Source organism: Mytilus edulis, chromosome 2, assembly GCF_963676685.1.
Source record: "Mytilus edulis chromosome 2, xbMytEdul2.2, whole genome shotgun sequence".
In the NCBI taxonomy this organism is placed as follows: domain Eukaryota; kingdom Metazoa; phylum Mollusca; class Bivalvia; order Mytilida; family Mytilidae; genus Mytilus; species Mytilus edulis.
In genome coordinates, this window is record NC_092345.1 from 62,139,926 (window position 1) to 62,153,772 (window position 13,847).

General features: G+C 31.1%; 1 protein-coding gene across 2 annotated transcripts; it reads right to left on the reverse strand.

Annotated features, from left to right (window-relative positions):
• Nucleotides 1–1,626: 1,626 nt before the first annotated feature.
• Nucleotides 1,627–13,527, reverse strand: LOC139510631 (uncharacterized). 2 transcript variants are annotated; one of them, XM_071297180.1, is made up of 6 exons: nucleotides 13,478–13,527; nucleotides 9,132–9,319; nucleotides 8,177–8,274; nucleotides 6,992–7,082; nucleotides 5,778–5,935; nucleotides 1,627–1,890 (listed from the first exon to the last, which is right to left on the reverse strand). In XM_071297180.1, the coding sequence occupies exons 2-6, from the start codon at nucleotides 9,271–9,273 to the stop codon at nucleotides 1,684–1,686; spliced, it is 696 nt and encodes a 231-aa protein (XP_071153281.1). In that variant the 5' UTR covers nucleotides 9,274–9,319; nucleotides 13,478–13,527; the 3' UTR covers nucleotides 1,627–1,683. The 2 variants fall into 2 exon arrangements, with proteins under 2 accessions (XP_071153281.1, XP_071153282.1); XM_071297181.1 differs by having other exon boundaries at nucleotides 9,132–9,304; nucleotides 13,478–13,524.
• Between the last annotated feature and the right edge of the window lie 320 nt (nucleotides 13,528–13,847).

Genomic DNA, 13,847 nt, shown 5'->3' on the forward strand with positions numbered 1-13,847 from the left:
CAATAATTGCATTGCTTGTCTGCTGTTATTGTAATATATATTTTGTAATTTGATTTAGAAAAACATGGGATTTCAATATCCCATGGGACAAGGCAAAAGCCCAGGGGATTGACCATTATCCCATGGAATATTGAAAATCCCATGTTGTTTTAAATTACAATATATATATAATAATCACAGCAGAAAAGCAATGAAATTATTGAATCCCATTTAATCTCGCACATTTTGGTTATATACATGACACTGTAGCTCTAATTTGAGGCGGCGGTGTATTTGCAAATGAGTGTTTTGCAAATTAAAATTGTCCAATCTTAGGACACGTTTGAACGGGAAAATTATATAAGTAATACCTTACTTAAGGAATTGTACTTGGTTTTCATATGATGATGACATAATCTTTCAACCATTTTAATTGAGGTCTTGGGCTGGCATGTCAATAACTGCTAGTAGTTCTTTGTTAATTGATGTATCATTGTCATTTTGCTCAGTTTCTTTTGTAACATATTCTGACATCGGCGATGACTCGGACATTTTTTAAACTGAGTTGTACTGTGAGTAATATTGCTTTTTTCTTTATTCTACATTGACTAGAGGTATAGATGGAGGGTTGAGATCTCTCAAAACATGTTTAACTCCGCCGCTTTTTGCGCCTGTCACAAGTCAGGAGCCTCTTGCCTTTATTAGTCTTGTATGTTTTTTTTAATTTAAGTTCAATTATATGTTTTTGAGTTCTGTATGACCTCCTTTTTCACTGAACAAGTACACATTTTTATTTAAGGACCACCTGAGGACGAATACCGGTGCGGGATTTTCTTGCTGCGTTGACGACCCATTGGTGTTTTTCGACTGTTTTCTGCTCTTAAGTCGGGTTATTGTCTCTGACATATTCCACAGTTTCATTCTCAATTTTATCATAATCTATGTTTTATTTCCAAAATGGGAAATCACGATTATGATATAAAGTATTTCAGTAAATATAACTTTTTTGATCATTTATTTTATCTATAATAAACACCTTGGTTTTTCGAATGATATTTAAGTATTTCACATCGTATATATTTGTTATCGACCAAATATTACACTCCCAGTACAATTGTCCTTGAAACAAACTGAAATGAGAAGCAAATCCTCCGCCCCCCCCCCCCTCGAAAATTTTTAATAGTAACAACCACTTTCAAAGCCCGTGAATGAGTTTATCCCGAACTTTAGAACTTTGGGTTGGTATTTCTTTATCTTTTTTAGTATTTTGTGAACCATTTTCTGTTTTTTTTTCTGATTTTATTTTCTATATGCCATGGTTCTGTTTGTTTATCTTCAATTAATGTGTTGTATTCATATTAGCTCTACTTTTCTTGTTCTGTATTTGCAGGAAATATTAGCCTCTGGGCGTTTATTAAGAAACAATCAATCAATCTCCCTTTGGTGTATATCATATACTGTTACATCTTCCAGACATAATTTGACCTTGACTTGCAATAGGTAACTGTATATGTTACCCTCAATCGGGAAAATTGTCACTGAACATAGCAACCAACAATCAATGATCAATCAATCGGGGAAAAAAGATGTTTTCTTTGTAATAGCATATCATCATATGATATAGAATGCCATTAATTTCCATCAAAATAAATTTTGCTATCATTTATTTATCAGAACATTATATAATAAATATTATTGTTCTTCTTAGCCTGCAACTGGTGGCACCACGTCAGGTTCATAGTCGCCTTCAGCACAGTTTGATCCTTCTGCATAGAACCATGTACACGGGTCGTTGCATTTCGTTCTCAGACAGACACCCCACTTTATATAACAGTCAGTTGCGTTGGTAGGAGTTACGGGAAAGAGGCAGGCATTTTTCACGTCCTTATTTTTAGGTATGTCCGGAAGTGCCTGTAAATAAATAATTAAAAATGAAATCAGCAGTGTATGGATACGCAGTCAAACAACAAAAAAAACTGCTTTCAGTAGTCGCAAGATGAAAAAAATCATTTACATTATTCATGTCGTTGGATTACCACAGTGTGTACAACTTAACATAATTCGCCTTTTCAAAATCTAAAGGATCATTGGTCGTACCCCAAAATGAAAATGACGTTACGTCATTGATTGAATTTCCATTGTTTATGACATTTCCAACCAATCACGACGTTTTGGTGTACACTTTTGAAAATATTACCCAGGATGCATTATGTTCTGAAACGGCAAAATTGGTTTAACAGGTTTAACTATCATTTATCATGTTGATAGTCACATGAATATTCAGGTATTCTTTTATAAATGATTTTCCTTTTTATTTTCCTAAATAAAATGATTTTAAATACATTGAATTATAAATTGAAACAAATTACTTATTGAACAACTGACAGATAATTTTTTTTTTTTATTAACCAATCATGGTGCCCAAAATTTGAGCTATACAATCAAATGAATTACCTAAAAAAGCACAGAAAATGATTAGAATGATTAAAGTACATTTAAACAAAAAAACACACGAATACACACGTACACTAATTAACCTGATATAAACCAAGTTATTGACAAAACATAGTTGTTATGGGTGCCATTGTGACCTGGAGAAATTACATCAATCTTTATAGTTCTAGGTCTATGGGAGACAACTCCTGATCAATTTTATTTCCTTTATATATATCTATATATATTTTTCTTCTATTTTTTTTTTTTTTCAAACAACAATATTTTCTATAATTTTCTTTCGTTCTTCAAAAAGGGAGTGCAATAAATTAGATTAGTTTGAAGTAACAAACAAATCTTCAGATGAAAGAATCCAAACAAATTTCATTTCATCAGATAATCTTGACAAATTTTTGAATTTTGAATTTAAATTAGATAGATGTTGAGATCGAGTATCTTTTAGAACAGGACATTTTGAAAGAAAATGTAGTTCGTCTTCAACTACGTTCTTACATAGCTTACACTTTCTGTCTTCAGCTTTAATTCCAATATACCTCCCTCTTTCGATTTCAAGATCATGACAGCTAGTTCTAAATCTTGTGATTATTTGCCTGTCTTTTTTTGAATTCATTTCTAAATATGGTTCAAACATAAAAATATTTTTAAAATTTTCTGTAAGTTCTTAATTTATTGCCAGATTGTAAGTTAGTACACTTCTCAGAATTGCTTTCTAAACTAGCTAACCAGCTTTCTTTAAATTTAATAGTTAAAGATGTTTTTACTTTTTTTAGAATATGGTTTTGTTTAAAGTTTGACTGGTTAACAAATAGATATTATAAGTCTAGAAATTTAAATATATGTTTAATGCTTCCTATCCAAGATTCCTGGTTATGTTTGTCCATAAAATGAGATAGATTTATGGCTTCCCTTAGAATAATATTTGAAGGTTCAATATCTTTCATAAGATGGATCCAATATTTTACCATATTCATTATTACATAATACAGATATGTTTTGTATATATGCAAGACACCTATTGTTTATAAATAATTAGATGTTAGTTTTTTGCTCGCACTAGGTTTATTTTTTTAATACTTCTCTGTTTTTACTGATTCGAACTTCATAAGGAATGGGAACTCTTAATTTTGTGTCTGCAATGACATGTATTGTATTTTTCTCTGCGCAGTGATTTATTTATTGTAAAGGCTTGTAAGGTTTATACTGGTTGTTATTTTTGGTGATTTGGATAATGTATTCGTATTTCAAGTAAAACTCTTTGAACAATTATATATATTATAATTCTGGCTAGTATTTTCCATAATGATTTATTAATATAAATAAGGAGATGTGGAAGGATTACCAATGTGACAACTATCAATTTACGTTCATAAAAGTGAATCTTAGTAACTATAGGCAACCGTGCGGCCTTCAACAATGAGAAAACCTATACCGTGAACTCTGCTAAATGAGATTGCTTGTAAACATTATACATGTACATTGTTATACCGCTTGTAGATCATTTTAATTCTTTCGATTAAATTGATCAGACCTTACAAAATGTTACACTCCTCAAGAACACTTTATTGCATTAACATATTGGTTTTGTTTTTTTCTCTCATGCTTAGTGACAGTTTTAACCATTAGATTGTTGTCGCTAGAAGTATTTAATCAGCAGGATTATTACCCAGGTGACCGTATAATTCAAAACTAAGTTCATTTTCTCTAATGGCACATATCATTGTATACCATAGCCCGTCCGTCAACTCCCGCCGTTCAGCCATTCACACCATATACATGTATATATATATAAGAAGATATGGCATGAGTGCAAAAAAGACAACTCGCCATTCAAGTCACAATTTATCAAAATAAACAATGATAGGTCTTCAACACGGAGCCTTGGCTCACACAGTACAACAAGCTACAAGTATAAAGGGCCCCAAAAATTACTAGTGTAAAACCATTAAAATGGGAAAATCAACGGTCTAATCTACATAAAAAATGAGAAACGAGAAACACTCATGAACAAGATCAGCAAACGACAACTACTGAACATAAGATTCATAACCTAGGACAGGTGCAAACAATTGCAGTGGGTTTAAACGTTTAATGGTTCAAAACCTTGAGTCCACCCTTATCTGAAACAATAGTGTTACATCACAACATAAAAACCACACTATAAATATCAACTGAAATGGCTTGATCCAATCAAAAGACATATTAACACAAGTGAACATACACTAACACATGTATGTCTACACTGTACACACAAGTGAACATACACTAACACATGTAGGTCTATACTGTACACTAACTTTTACTTTTTTGCTATTAAAATTTTCATTAAAATTGATTGGCAGTAAAAAGCTCATATTACATTTTAAAAATGTTTTCGTCTGTCGTTCCGGAGATACTGGACTTAGACAAATAAATTTAGATTTTTTTTCAGATATTGCACTCAGTAAACTCGAGTTTGCTTGAATCAATTTATTCTTAAGTGTACAATATGTTTGTGATTGATAAAAAAGCTCTAGATCTTGTTTGATTTTGACTTTTTTATTTGTCGTTCTTGAGTGAAGAGAATTAAAAATAAGAATAAAAGTAATTTTGAACATATCAAACACGCACTCAAGTATACTTGTAACAGTTTTCTTAAACCTCTACGTTGGTTTTTTTTTTTTTGGTTTTTCCCTTGTTTTGAACCTCTAGAGTTACAAGACTTTAGTTGTCAAGTTTAAAAGAATGTTTCACAAATTGAACATACATGTATATCCAAAGTCTAACATTTTAGAATACCACACAACTGTCTTATTTGCCAAAATCGTCAAGCAAAAAACAATTATACGCATGTGAATTTGCCAATCGGACAAGTATTATAATACATGTAAAATGAGCTTTTAAATAAGGCTCCGTGTTGAAGGCCGTACTTTGATCTACGCCTGGGTTACTTACTTTAACATATTATGACTTGAATGGAGAGTTGTCTCATTGACACTCATACCACATCTTCTTATATCTATTTCATAGTTTTATTCAAAAAAATACCATGGAAAGTGGTTATTAAATTGATCAGGAAACACTCGTTTTGAAATCTCCTTAGTTTTTTTGATAACACAAAACGTTTTTTTAAGGAGGGTCTCTGGTTTAAATCAGGCTTTATACAATAAAAGAATAGAATGGAAACATATGCAATTCTTATATCTTTGTTTCTCTTATTGTTCGGGTGCAGAAAATAAGTATAACTTATGTTACGAAAAGTTGAAATTGTTGGTATCAAAAGAAAATTAAAAACATATCTTGGAATTGAAATGCAAATCTTTAAAATAAAAAGAAGAAATATAGTTATACAACATTTATATACCTACCAAGCAGTGGTGTTTTCCTTTACATCCAATACTTTTTAACTTTTTGAAAACATTTTCAATCCATCGCAGTAATGTGATCGAGATTTCACCTATCTGAAATATTATGCTATGACATAAAGTGATATCATAATGACCGTCACGCAGTGTTCCTAAAGTTCCTGAAATTATAATAAACTTTTACTAATAAAAAAGAAATATCAAATGGTTTCCTTTTAGCTTTCTAATCAATTTCATCTTTACTTTGAAAATCATAATTATTGTAAAAAGACATAGCGAATAAGACAATCTTTTACACATATTTCTATCGTGTTCATTATAATATTATAATTTTGTATTCCATAATACAAATAACATGTTGTGTTCTATTAACTAGTTGGCAGTATAAAATGAAACAATAAGTGTTGCGTTATCATACATGTAAATGTATGTAGGGCTTAGATATCTTTAAATGTGAAGTAAACAGGAATAAATGTTAGCATGGAAAAGATGTCCATTTTATTTCATTATTTTGCTTCTTTTTGTTTTGTTATGAACAAAAATGAGAATCGTACATACACAGTATGTGTTCAGGCTTTCCGAACATGTATTATAAGAATGCTGAACATGTGTTATATACCTCTGTTTGGTATTTCTGTTTACCGGAAATGAAGGACATAATTGTTTATGCTATTTTACGGAACTGTATACATTCTTTTTGCTTGTCGGCGGCGAACAGTTATTGTCGTCTGTACATATGTCTTGTTGAATGGCAGTAGAATAAAATTCAATATCGAAAAGCGTGACTTCAATCTTATAGTCCCTCCAAGACAAGAAAAAGGATAGAGACCCACGACAAGGATTGAGGCCCACAACACATGTTGATAGACATCAATTCTTATAAAGAAATTGAGAATGGAATGGGAAATATGTGAAAGGGACAACAATCCAAACAAAGAGCAGTCAACAAACGATAACCACCGATGAGTCTTCAACACAGCGAGAAAATACCCCATCCGGAGGCAGATTTCATCCGTTTTCCTACTTTAATTTCGGGTAGAAAGTTTCCAATACTAAAAAAACGCATCTTTATAATTTGCAAGTATTTGAAACAATTTAATGTAATAATGTAAGGAATTATCATGATAGATGCATCATACTCCAAAACCCATTATTTAAGGAATTGATAGATTAACAAGTTTAGATCAATCTAGCTAGGTTTGAACATTTTAACTTACCAGACAAAATATATTTTGTTTGCCTCCATGCGGGAACGCACGCATCCTCGTGCGCTGTAAATTTTATAGAAGATCCTATCGGAATTTCTGTCTGTAATATTAAAAAGACAAGACATGATATAGATACCTTGATGATTAGCAGTTGTTCAATGAGCGCATGTTTCAGATGTCTTAACTATTTTGAATATATGTATTGTAGTCAAATATAACAACAAAATAAAAATAGAATGATAAATTTAATACACATTTTAAATGCTTATCGTTGTATTTTGAAATTAATGTGAATATTTAGTAAGTTACGTTCAACGATCTGACGATACCTGAGGAGCAATGATATCCCAAATTGTTAAAAAAATAGAGCTTGCAAATGTCAGAATAATACAAAACTATATTGCCACATACATATATATACATATATATATATAAGTGTGTAATATGGAATTGCTCAATGAATGCTTACAATAAAATACATGTGATTCGTCGCTTCACAGTTCAAATTAAAAATGTTGAAAATACTCCTATTCGATGCAATAAATCTCTCGTATCGTCAAAATCAAAAATGAGCATTGAGTGATAGGAAATTAACATTACAGAAATCAATTGTAAAGATCTTAGTTTTATGACAAAACTCGCTTATTATGGACTAAACAGACTGACTACGGTAATGTCCTATTTGTCAGAGTCACAATCCTGGACTTTTATCCTCGATAAATAACATTACCGATTGAGGATTTGTACTATATTGAGCAACGTGATGTTTGACATTGATGTTACAAGAAATACCTTCGGCAGCACTTGAGAACACCAACACATTTCAATCGGCTATCCTCGGGTGAATTCGGTATTCAACGGTACCGAATCGGTCGAATGTGACGAATGTAAATCGGCTATCCTCGTGTGAATCCGGTAGATAACGGTACGGTATCGGTCGAATTGAATGTCACATCTTTGTGTCAGTGTTTCTTCGAAATTTTTGCGTTTTAAGTATATTCTATCCATATTTCGATCCTTTTTTAAAACAGTACAATTTTGTAAATTTCAGTTTTGTTCAATATTTTTTTTATCTTATTTTATTACTAAATATAAAGCAATGTTTTTTTTTCTCTATTTTCTTATTTTCAAAGTTCTTTGTAGAAGACAATCAAAGTATGGTAGATGACACAGTTGTCTGTAGGAATACATTACCTCATTGCCTCGGTAAATTTTCACAACTGTACAAGTGATAATAGTATAATGAGGAGGGCCAGGAATTTGAACTATTGATACTATGATGACTACCACAACTGAAACAGACAGGTTAGTATTATCCGTCCGACTGGTATATTGAAATATTAGTTCTTTGTTAATTTAGGTATGATTGTTATTTTGCCTAATTTCTTCTGTTACCTATTATATCGATGTCGGACTCAGACTTCTTTTAAACTGAGTTTTACTGTACGTATTGTTGTGGGTTGTGTTTTCTACATTGGCTATATGTATAGGGAAAGGTAATGATTTCACAAAGTATGTTAAATCCAGCATTTTTGCGCCTGTCACAAGGCAGGAGCCTCTTGCTTTAGTTTCCTTGTCTTGTATGATCTTTAATTTAAGTTCAATAAGTTCAATTATATGTTTTGGAGTTTAGAATGGCCTTCATTATCACTGAACTAGTGAACGTTTTTGTTTAGGATCCAGTTGAAGCACGCCTTCGGGTGCGGAATTTTCTCGTTGTGTAAATGACCCATTGTTTACCTTTAGTAGTTTTTTGCTCTTTAGTCGGGATGTTGTCTGTTTGACACATTCCCCATTTCTATTCTTAATTTTATAATTTCATAACAACATTGACCCATGGATTATAAAAAATCATCAAATATATCAGGCTTATATGCAGTTACAAATTAAATACATGTATTACAATAAAAATATTGGTACCCAACCAAAATACTGACTTATGTGACATTTACACATACTATAAACAATTTGGATTTTTGTGACTTTTTGGGATCAGGTTATTAACTAGACGGCTCCTAACGTGTTTAGATCTAATTCATGTTCATCCTGAGATTGAAAATGTATGTGTTTGATGAATCTCTGTTCAGAAAAGGGCGTCGGAAATGCGACAAAAAGTTTAATTGGGATATTAAAAGGTATAACATCTTACCAATCTTTTCGTTGCAAAATATTTCCTGCAGGTGAGACGTACATATAGGGCATTTGGCAACATCTACCTGCGCGCTTACATATATCTGGTTGAGGTTGATTTGCAGGAATACAAACAGGATGCAGGTACAAACAAGCTTCATTATCCTTGCAGTTGAGTGTTATTTATCGTTTCTGAAAATGAACAAACTACTCAAATAAAAGATTATAAATTTTATATCGCTAGAAATATTTTGTTATACCATCCTATGCTTATGATTAAGCATGCGTACATCTTATTGAAAAAATATGCAAACACAGGTTTGCTAAATCAGTTAAGTTGATTTCAACATATTAGAATGTTTATGGTTGTGTCACATGAAGAATAGTTAACAAATATGTCCCATCATTTAAAAACATACATATTTTCTCATACTCATCAGCCTCCATGTTTTAGTACACATTCATGTGTTGTGTACAGGTGAATATATCTAACTCATATTAACACTTTTCATTTTACATAATAATCAAATAATTAGCATTTAATCTGTTTTGGTTTAGAATATAATCAGTATTTAAAATCTGTTTTGATTTATATAATAATCAATAAGGTGTAAACTAAACTTCAGCATAATAGGAACATTTGTTATACTCAGGAACATATAAGTTCCTAATATCAGTGGAACAAATATAATACAGAAGGAAAAAATATTCCATGACATAATTTTTGCAGAACAAATATTATTATAATATTGTTTCCTTCAAGAACAAATATTATTAGGAACAAATATACGTTGACAGATATAGTGCCATTTATTTAATTTTAAAATGTTACTAAGAACAAAAAAATCTCAAAGGTTGTGCTAAATACAGCTAAGGCAAATAGTTATTAAAGGTACCTGTATTGTAATTCAATACGCCAGACGCGCTTTTCGACTACAAAAGAATCATAAGTGACACTCAGATCAAAATAGTTATAAAGCCAAACATAATGTAAGCATTTCATGAGGTAAACATGGTAAACAAGTCTTAGTATTTAGGAGAAAATTATTTCCTAAACGGTTGATCTAAAGATATGACCATATCAACTTAAAACAAATTAATATTTCGTGTTCTGTTGCTCACCATTTTAGTTTACTCTGTTGTGTTTTGTCTACTGTTTGTCGTTTCGTCGTTTATGTTTTTTCTTTTGCATTATCAATTTGATATTGACATCTTCGACTCCGTTTTAATATCCATTTTGTATCTGTTGCTCCTCATTAAATGATACATACAGAAATTGGGTCCTGAATTAGGGGGAGGCCTTAACGACAGGCGAGGACTTTGACTGCCATTGGTATACAATGGTACTAGTTCGTTAGATAGGGAGACACTCACCATGGAAACTCAACACACAAGGACTATTCGAAGCATACCTTTAAAAAAGTCACCATAGCATTTACTGATTTAGACCTACATGTACTGTAGTATCGATATGTCACAGTATTGAGTTCTGGGCCTTAGGAGTTGCAATATGAAAAACAAATATTTAAATCTTAAACAAATTCTTGTAACATGAACTGGGCATAAATTTCTGAAAACAAAGCTATAGGCTTTTATTTCTAACTGTTAAAGAGTTAGTCAGTGAGTTCCCTCAAATTCAAAAAGGATAACTTGATTTCAATATTCTTATGATATAACAATTAATTCAGGAAAACATATTGAATTGTGTTACAGTACTTAGAATTCTGACAGCAAGATACACGGTGTCAGTGAGGACAACTCTTACAAAGAAGTGTTCTGTTCAACCGCAAAAGTTTGAACAGTGCCATTATGTTAATATGTTATGCCAGCTATTTAATTAACGTTTTGATTATCCAATAAATTGCACTGGAAAAAGATACAGAGAGTAAAACATATAATCAGAACAAATTGTAAGATGTGTTCTCCGTAAACATCAGATTCTTTAGTTTACTATTATATTTACATTTTAATGACTTATTATTGTTAAGTAATTCTTATGTTGAGAAATCCCTCAAATAATTATGCGATCAGTACCTTTTTTTATAGCCTCAACATTTTTCTTATTTAAAAAAGTGCAAAAAAAAAAAAAACATTATTTTTTAGATGAAGATATGCGTGATTAGCGCCGACGGCAACTAACATCATTAATAAATAGACCAATAATTTTGTCTTGTAAATCAGTTTACATACCGATGTAACTAAGCAGACTGAGATAATACAAACATGGTATAAGAATCCTTTCTCTTGTTGGATTTTTAACTCAAGATTAAAGTGATAAAATTCATTAAAAACCAAAATAAAACAGGTGGTATTGTCACTGTGTGTCAGTTAATTTATTCAACTTGCGCAAACATATGTGCGTATTATCTCATTGATTATTCAAACGCTATGATTGTAAGATGTGTATACTGATTTCGGATAATATTTTGTTTTATAGATTTTCAAATGTTAAGGTTCTTTTGCATCCTTGGCTTTTAAATATTCGGCATTGGGCGTTTATTAAAAAACGTTCAAAACGAATCTTGTACATGTATAATGATAAGCCATCTGTAAAAGTCTTATAAAATTTTAATTACTTTTTAACAGTTTTTGAGAACTTCAACTTGTCCATGATAAAGCTTTGAAAAGTCAAGAGAGAACATGTTCCCGCCAAAATTCCAATGGCTAATATCTCGGAAACAAGATCAAACAAGCACATTGACCCTTTATATTTTTTTGCTTTTTTGATTCCTCAATTAATCCCCCATCAATATATACTAGTGTAATGGCTATTTATTTTGAAACTGAGCAGCGAACTTCCTTAAGTGCAGTTTGAAAAAGAAAAAAAAGAAAAAAAAGAGTCAATCGATTCGATCTTGGCTTTATTTAAAGATTGGAAATCGAAAACATTTTTAAAGGTTCTGTAGTCGTTCATTATTTGAATACGAAAACATTGAACATGAACTTTGTTTCAATTTGCGGGAGAAAAACTTGTAGCAGAATGTAATCGAGATAGAAATTAATAAAACCTATGTTACATAACGTATTTCGAGTTCCATATAAAACTAAAACGTTTAAGCAAAAAGTAGAATCACAAAAATACTGAACTCCGAGGAAAATCCAACTCTAGATTTAATAGACATGACATAAAACATTAACACTGTATACACATTGAATTATGTATGAAGATTTTTGTAATTTCATGTTTTCAAGTTCATAAAGATATGTCAGAATGCAGCAATCTGGGAAAGGATTGCAAACTTGTGTTGTTAATCGTATAATTAACATATATGTAGTTCTGTGTAACAACCAAAACGAACACTATTTTGACATTAAATCAATCTGCCCATGCAATAACTTTATCTTATGTAAAGTTTATAGTTGAGGTTTTTTGGGAGAATTAAGAATTTTCGATTTGCAATACTCTATTAATACCGTCGTATAAGGCTTTTCGGTTTTAATCTTATTCGAGCGGCACCTGTGAGTCTCATTTGCACTGCACTAGCCTCTAACGACATAAATTATAAACCTGGTATCGTAAAGCGGGTTCGGGATGTAAATTATCGCTTATTTTCGCGGATAAAACAAAATCGCCGAAGCAAATTCCGCCAAATTAAAAGTTTACATGCAAAGGTATAGATAAAATATTTAAATCCGCCAAAATAATTACCCCAAAAATATTTCGTATACCTTATTCAATAAAAATCGTGATATTTTCATCCGCGAAAATAACCCGCTATACGGTATCTTTGTTGAGTCCAAATTGAAAACACATCATGTGAATGTAAACTTTTTAGTACTTTTATTCAATTTGTACAATTTACCAGTAACGTTTTTCAACAAGCTTTATTACAACCTACCGATATTTACGACGCTCAGAGAAACCTATTCTAACCCAACTTTAATTTGCATTTTGATGATTAGAAATTGTTTGTGAGAAATTTAAACAGATTTCTTTTATCTCTTAAATTAGGCACATGTTAGTCAGACTGAGTCTTCAATTTTCCGTCTTTTGATCCATATTTATATATATATTTACTAAATAGATATACCATTCTATACATGCATGCTCATACATATATATTTTTGTATTATATTGCTATAAATGTTAAATGGAGAAGACTTCATAAGTCTGTTTGACTTGTGTCTTATCCAATTTGTACTTTAACAAATAAAATATGTTTAAACTAAAACTGAGTCATAATTATTTTTTTAAATTTGAATACAAAATACCTTTACAAATCATTCAAGATTTCATATATGTCGAACATCGTAGAATATACAAATCCGTACCACTTTTATACTTTTTAATCCAAATTTGATACATTTTAATATTCATGTTATTTCTCATATTTTATATATTAAAATATATTAAATACAACTTACCTGGTTTACAAGTTCTCCTTATTTTCTATAAACTACTCTTGTTAGGGTTTGTAGTGGATATGAGATATAAGAAGGAAAATCATCGGTTTTTATTGTCATTTGAGTTTATGTACTGTTGGCAACATATGGAGCGAATGTTACGTGAATATCTTAAATTGCTTTGCTTTCAAATTTTATAGACATAATGTAGGCGTATGATTAATATCGGGGTAATCATTTTTAAAGTGCTGACAAGTCTTTGTCTTTGTGTTTAATGTTTCATTCCGTGTATAATTAGAGAAATGAGGGGCGAAAGATACCAGAGAAACAGTCAAACTCATAGATAGAGGGGCGAAAGATACCAGAGGAACAGTGAAACTCATAGATCGAG

Bases quoted from the DNA above. Each gene is read 5' to 3' on its own strand.
- LOC139510631 (XM_071297180.1), bottom strand. From the start codon at position 9,273: ATGAAGCTTGTTTGTACCTGCATCCTGTTTGTATTCCTGCAAATCAAC. The intron at 8,275-9,131 runs GTAAGATGTTAT...TGTCTGTTTCAG, and splicing joins ATTTTGCAACGAAAAGATTG to TTGTGGTAGTCATCATAGTA. The intron at 1,891-5,777 runs GTAGGTATATAA...ATTTATTTACAG, and splicing joins AAGGAAAACACCACTGCTTG to GCACTTCCGGACATACCTAA.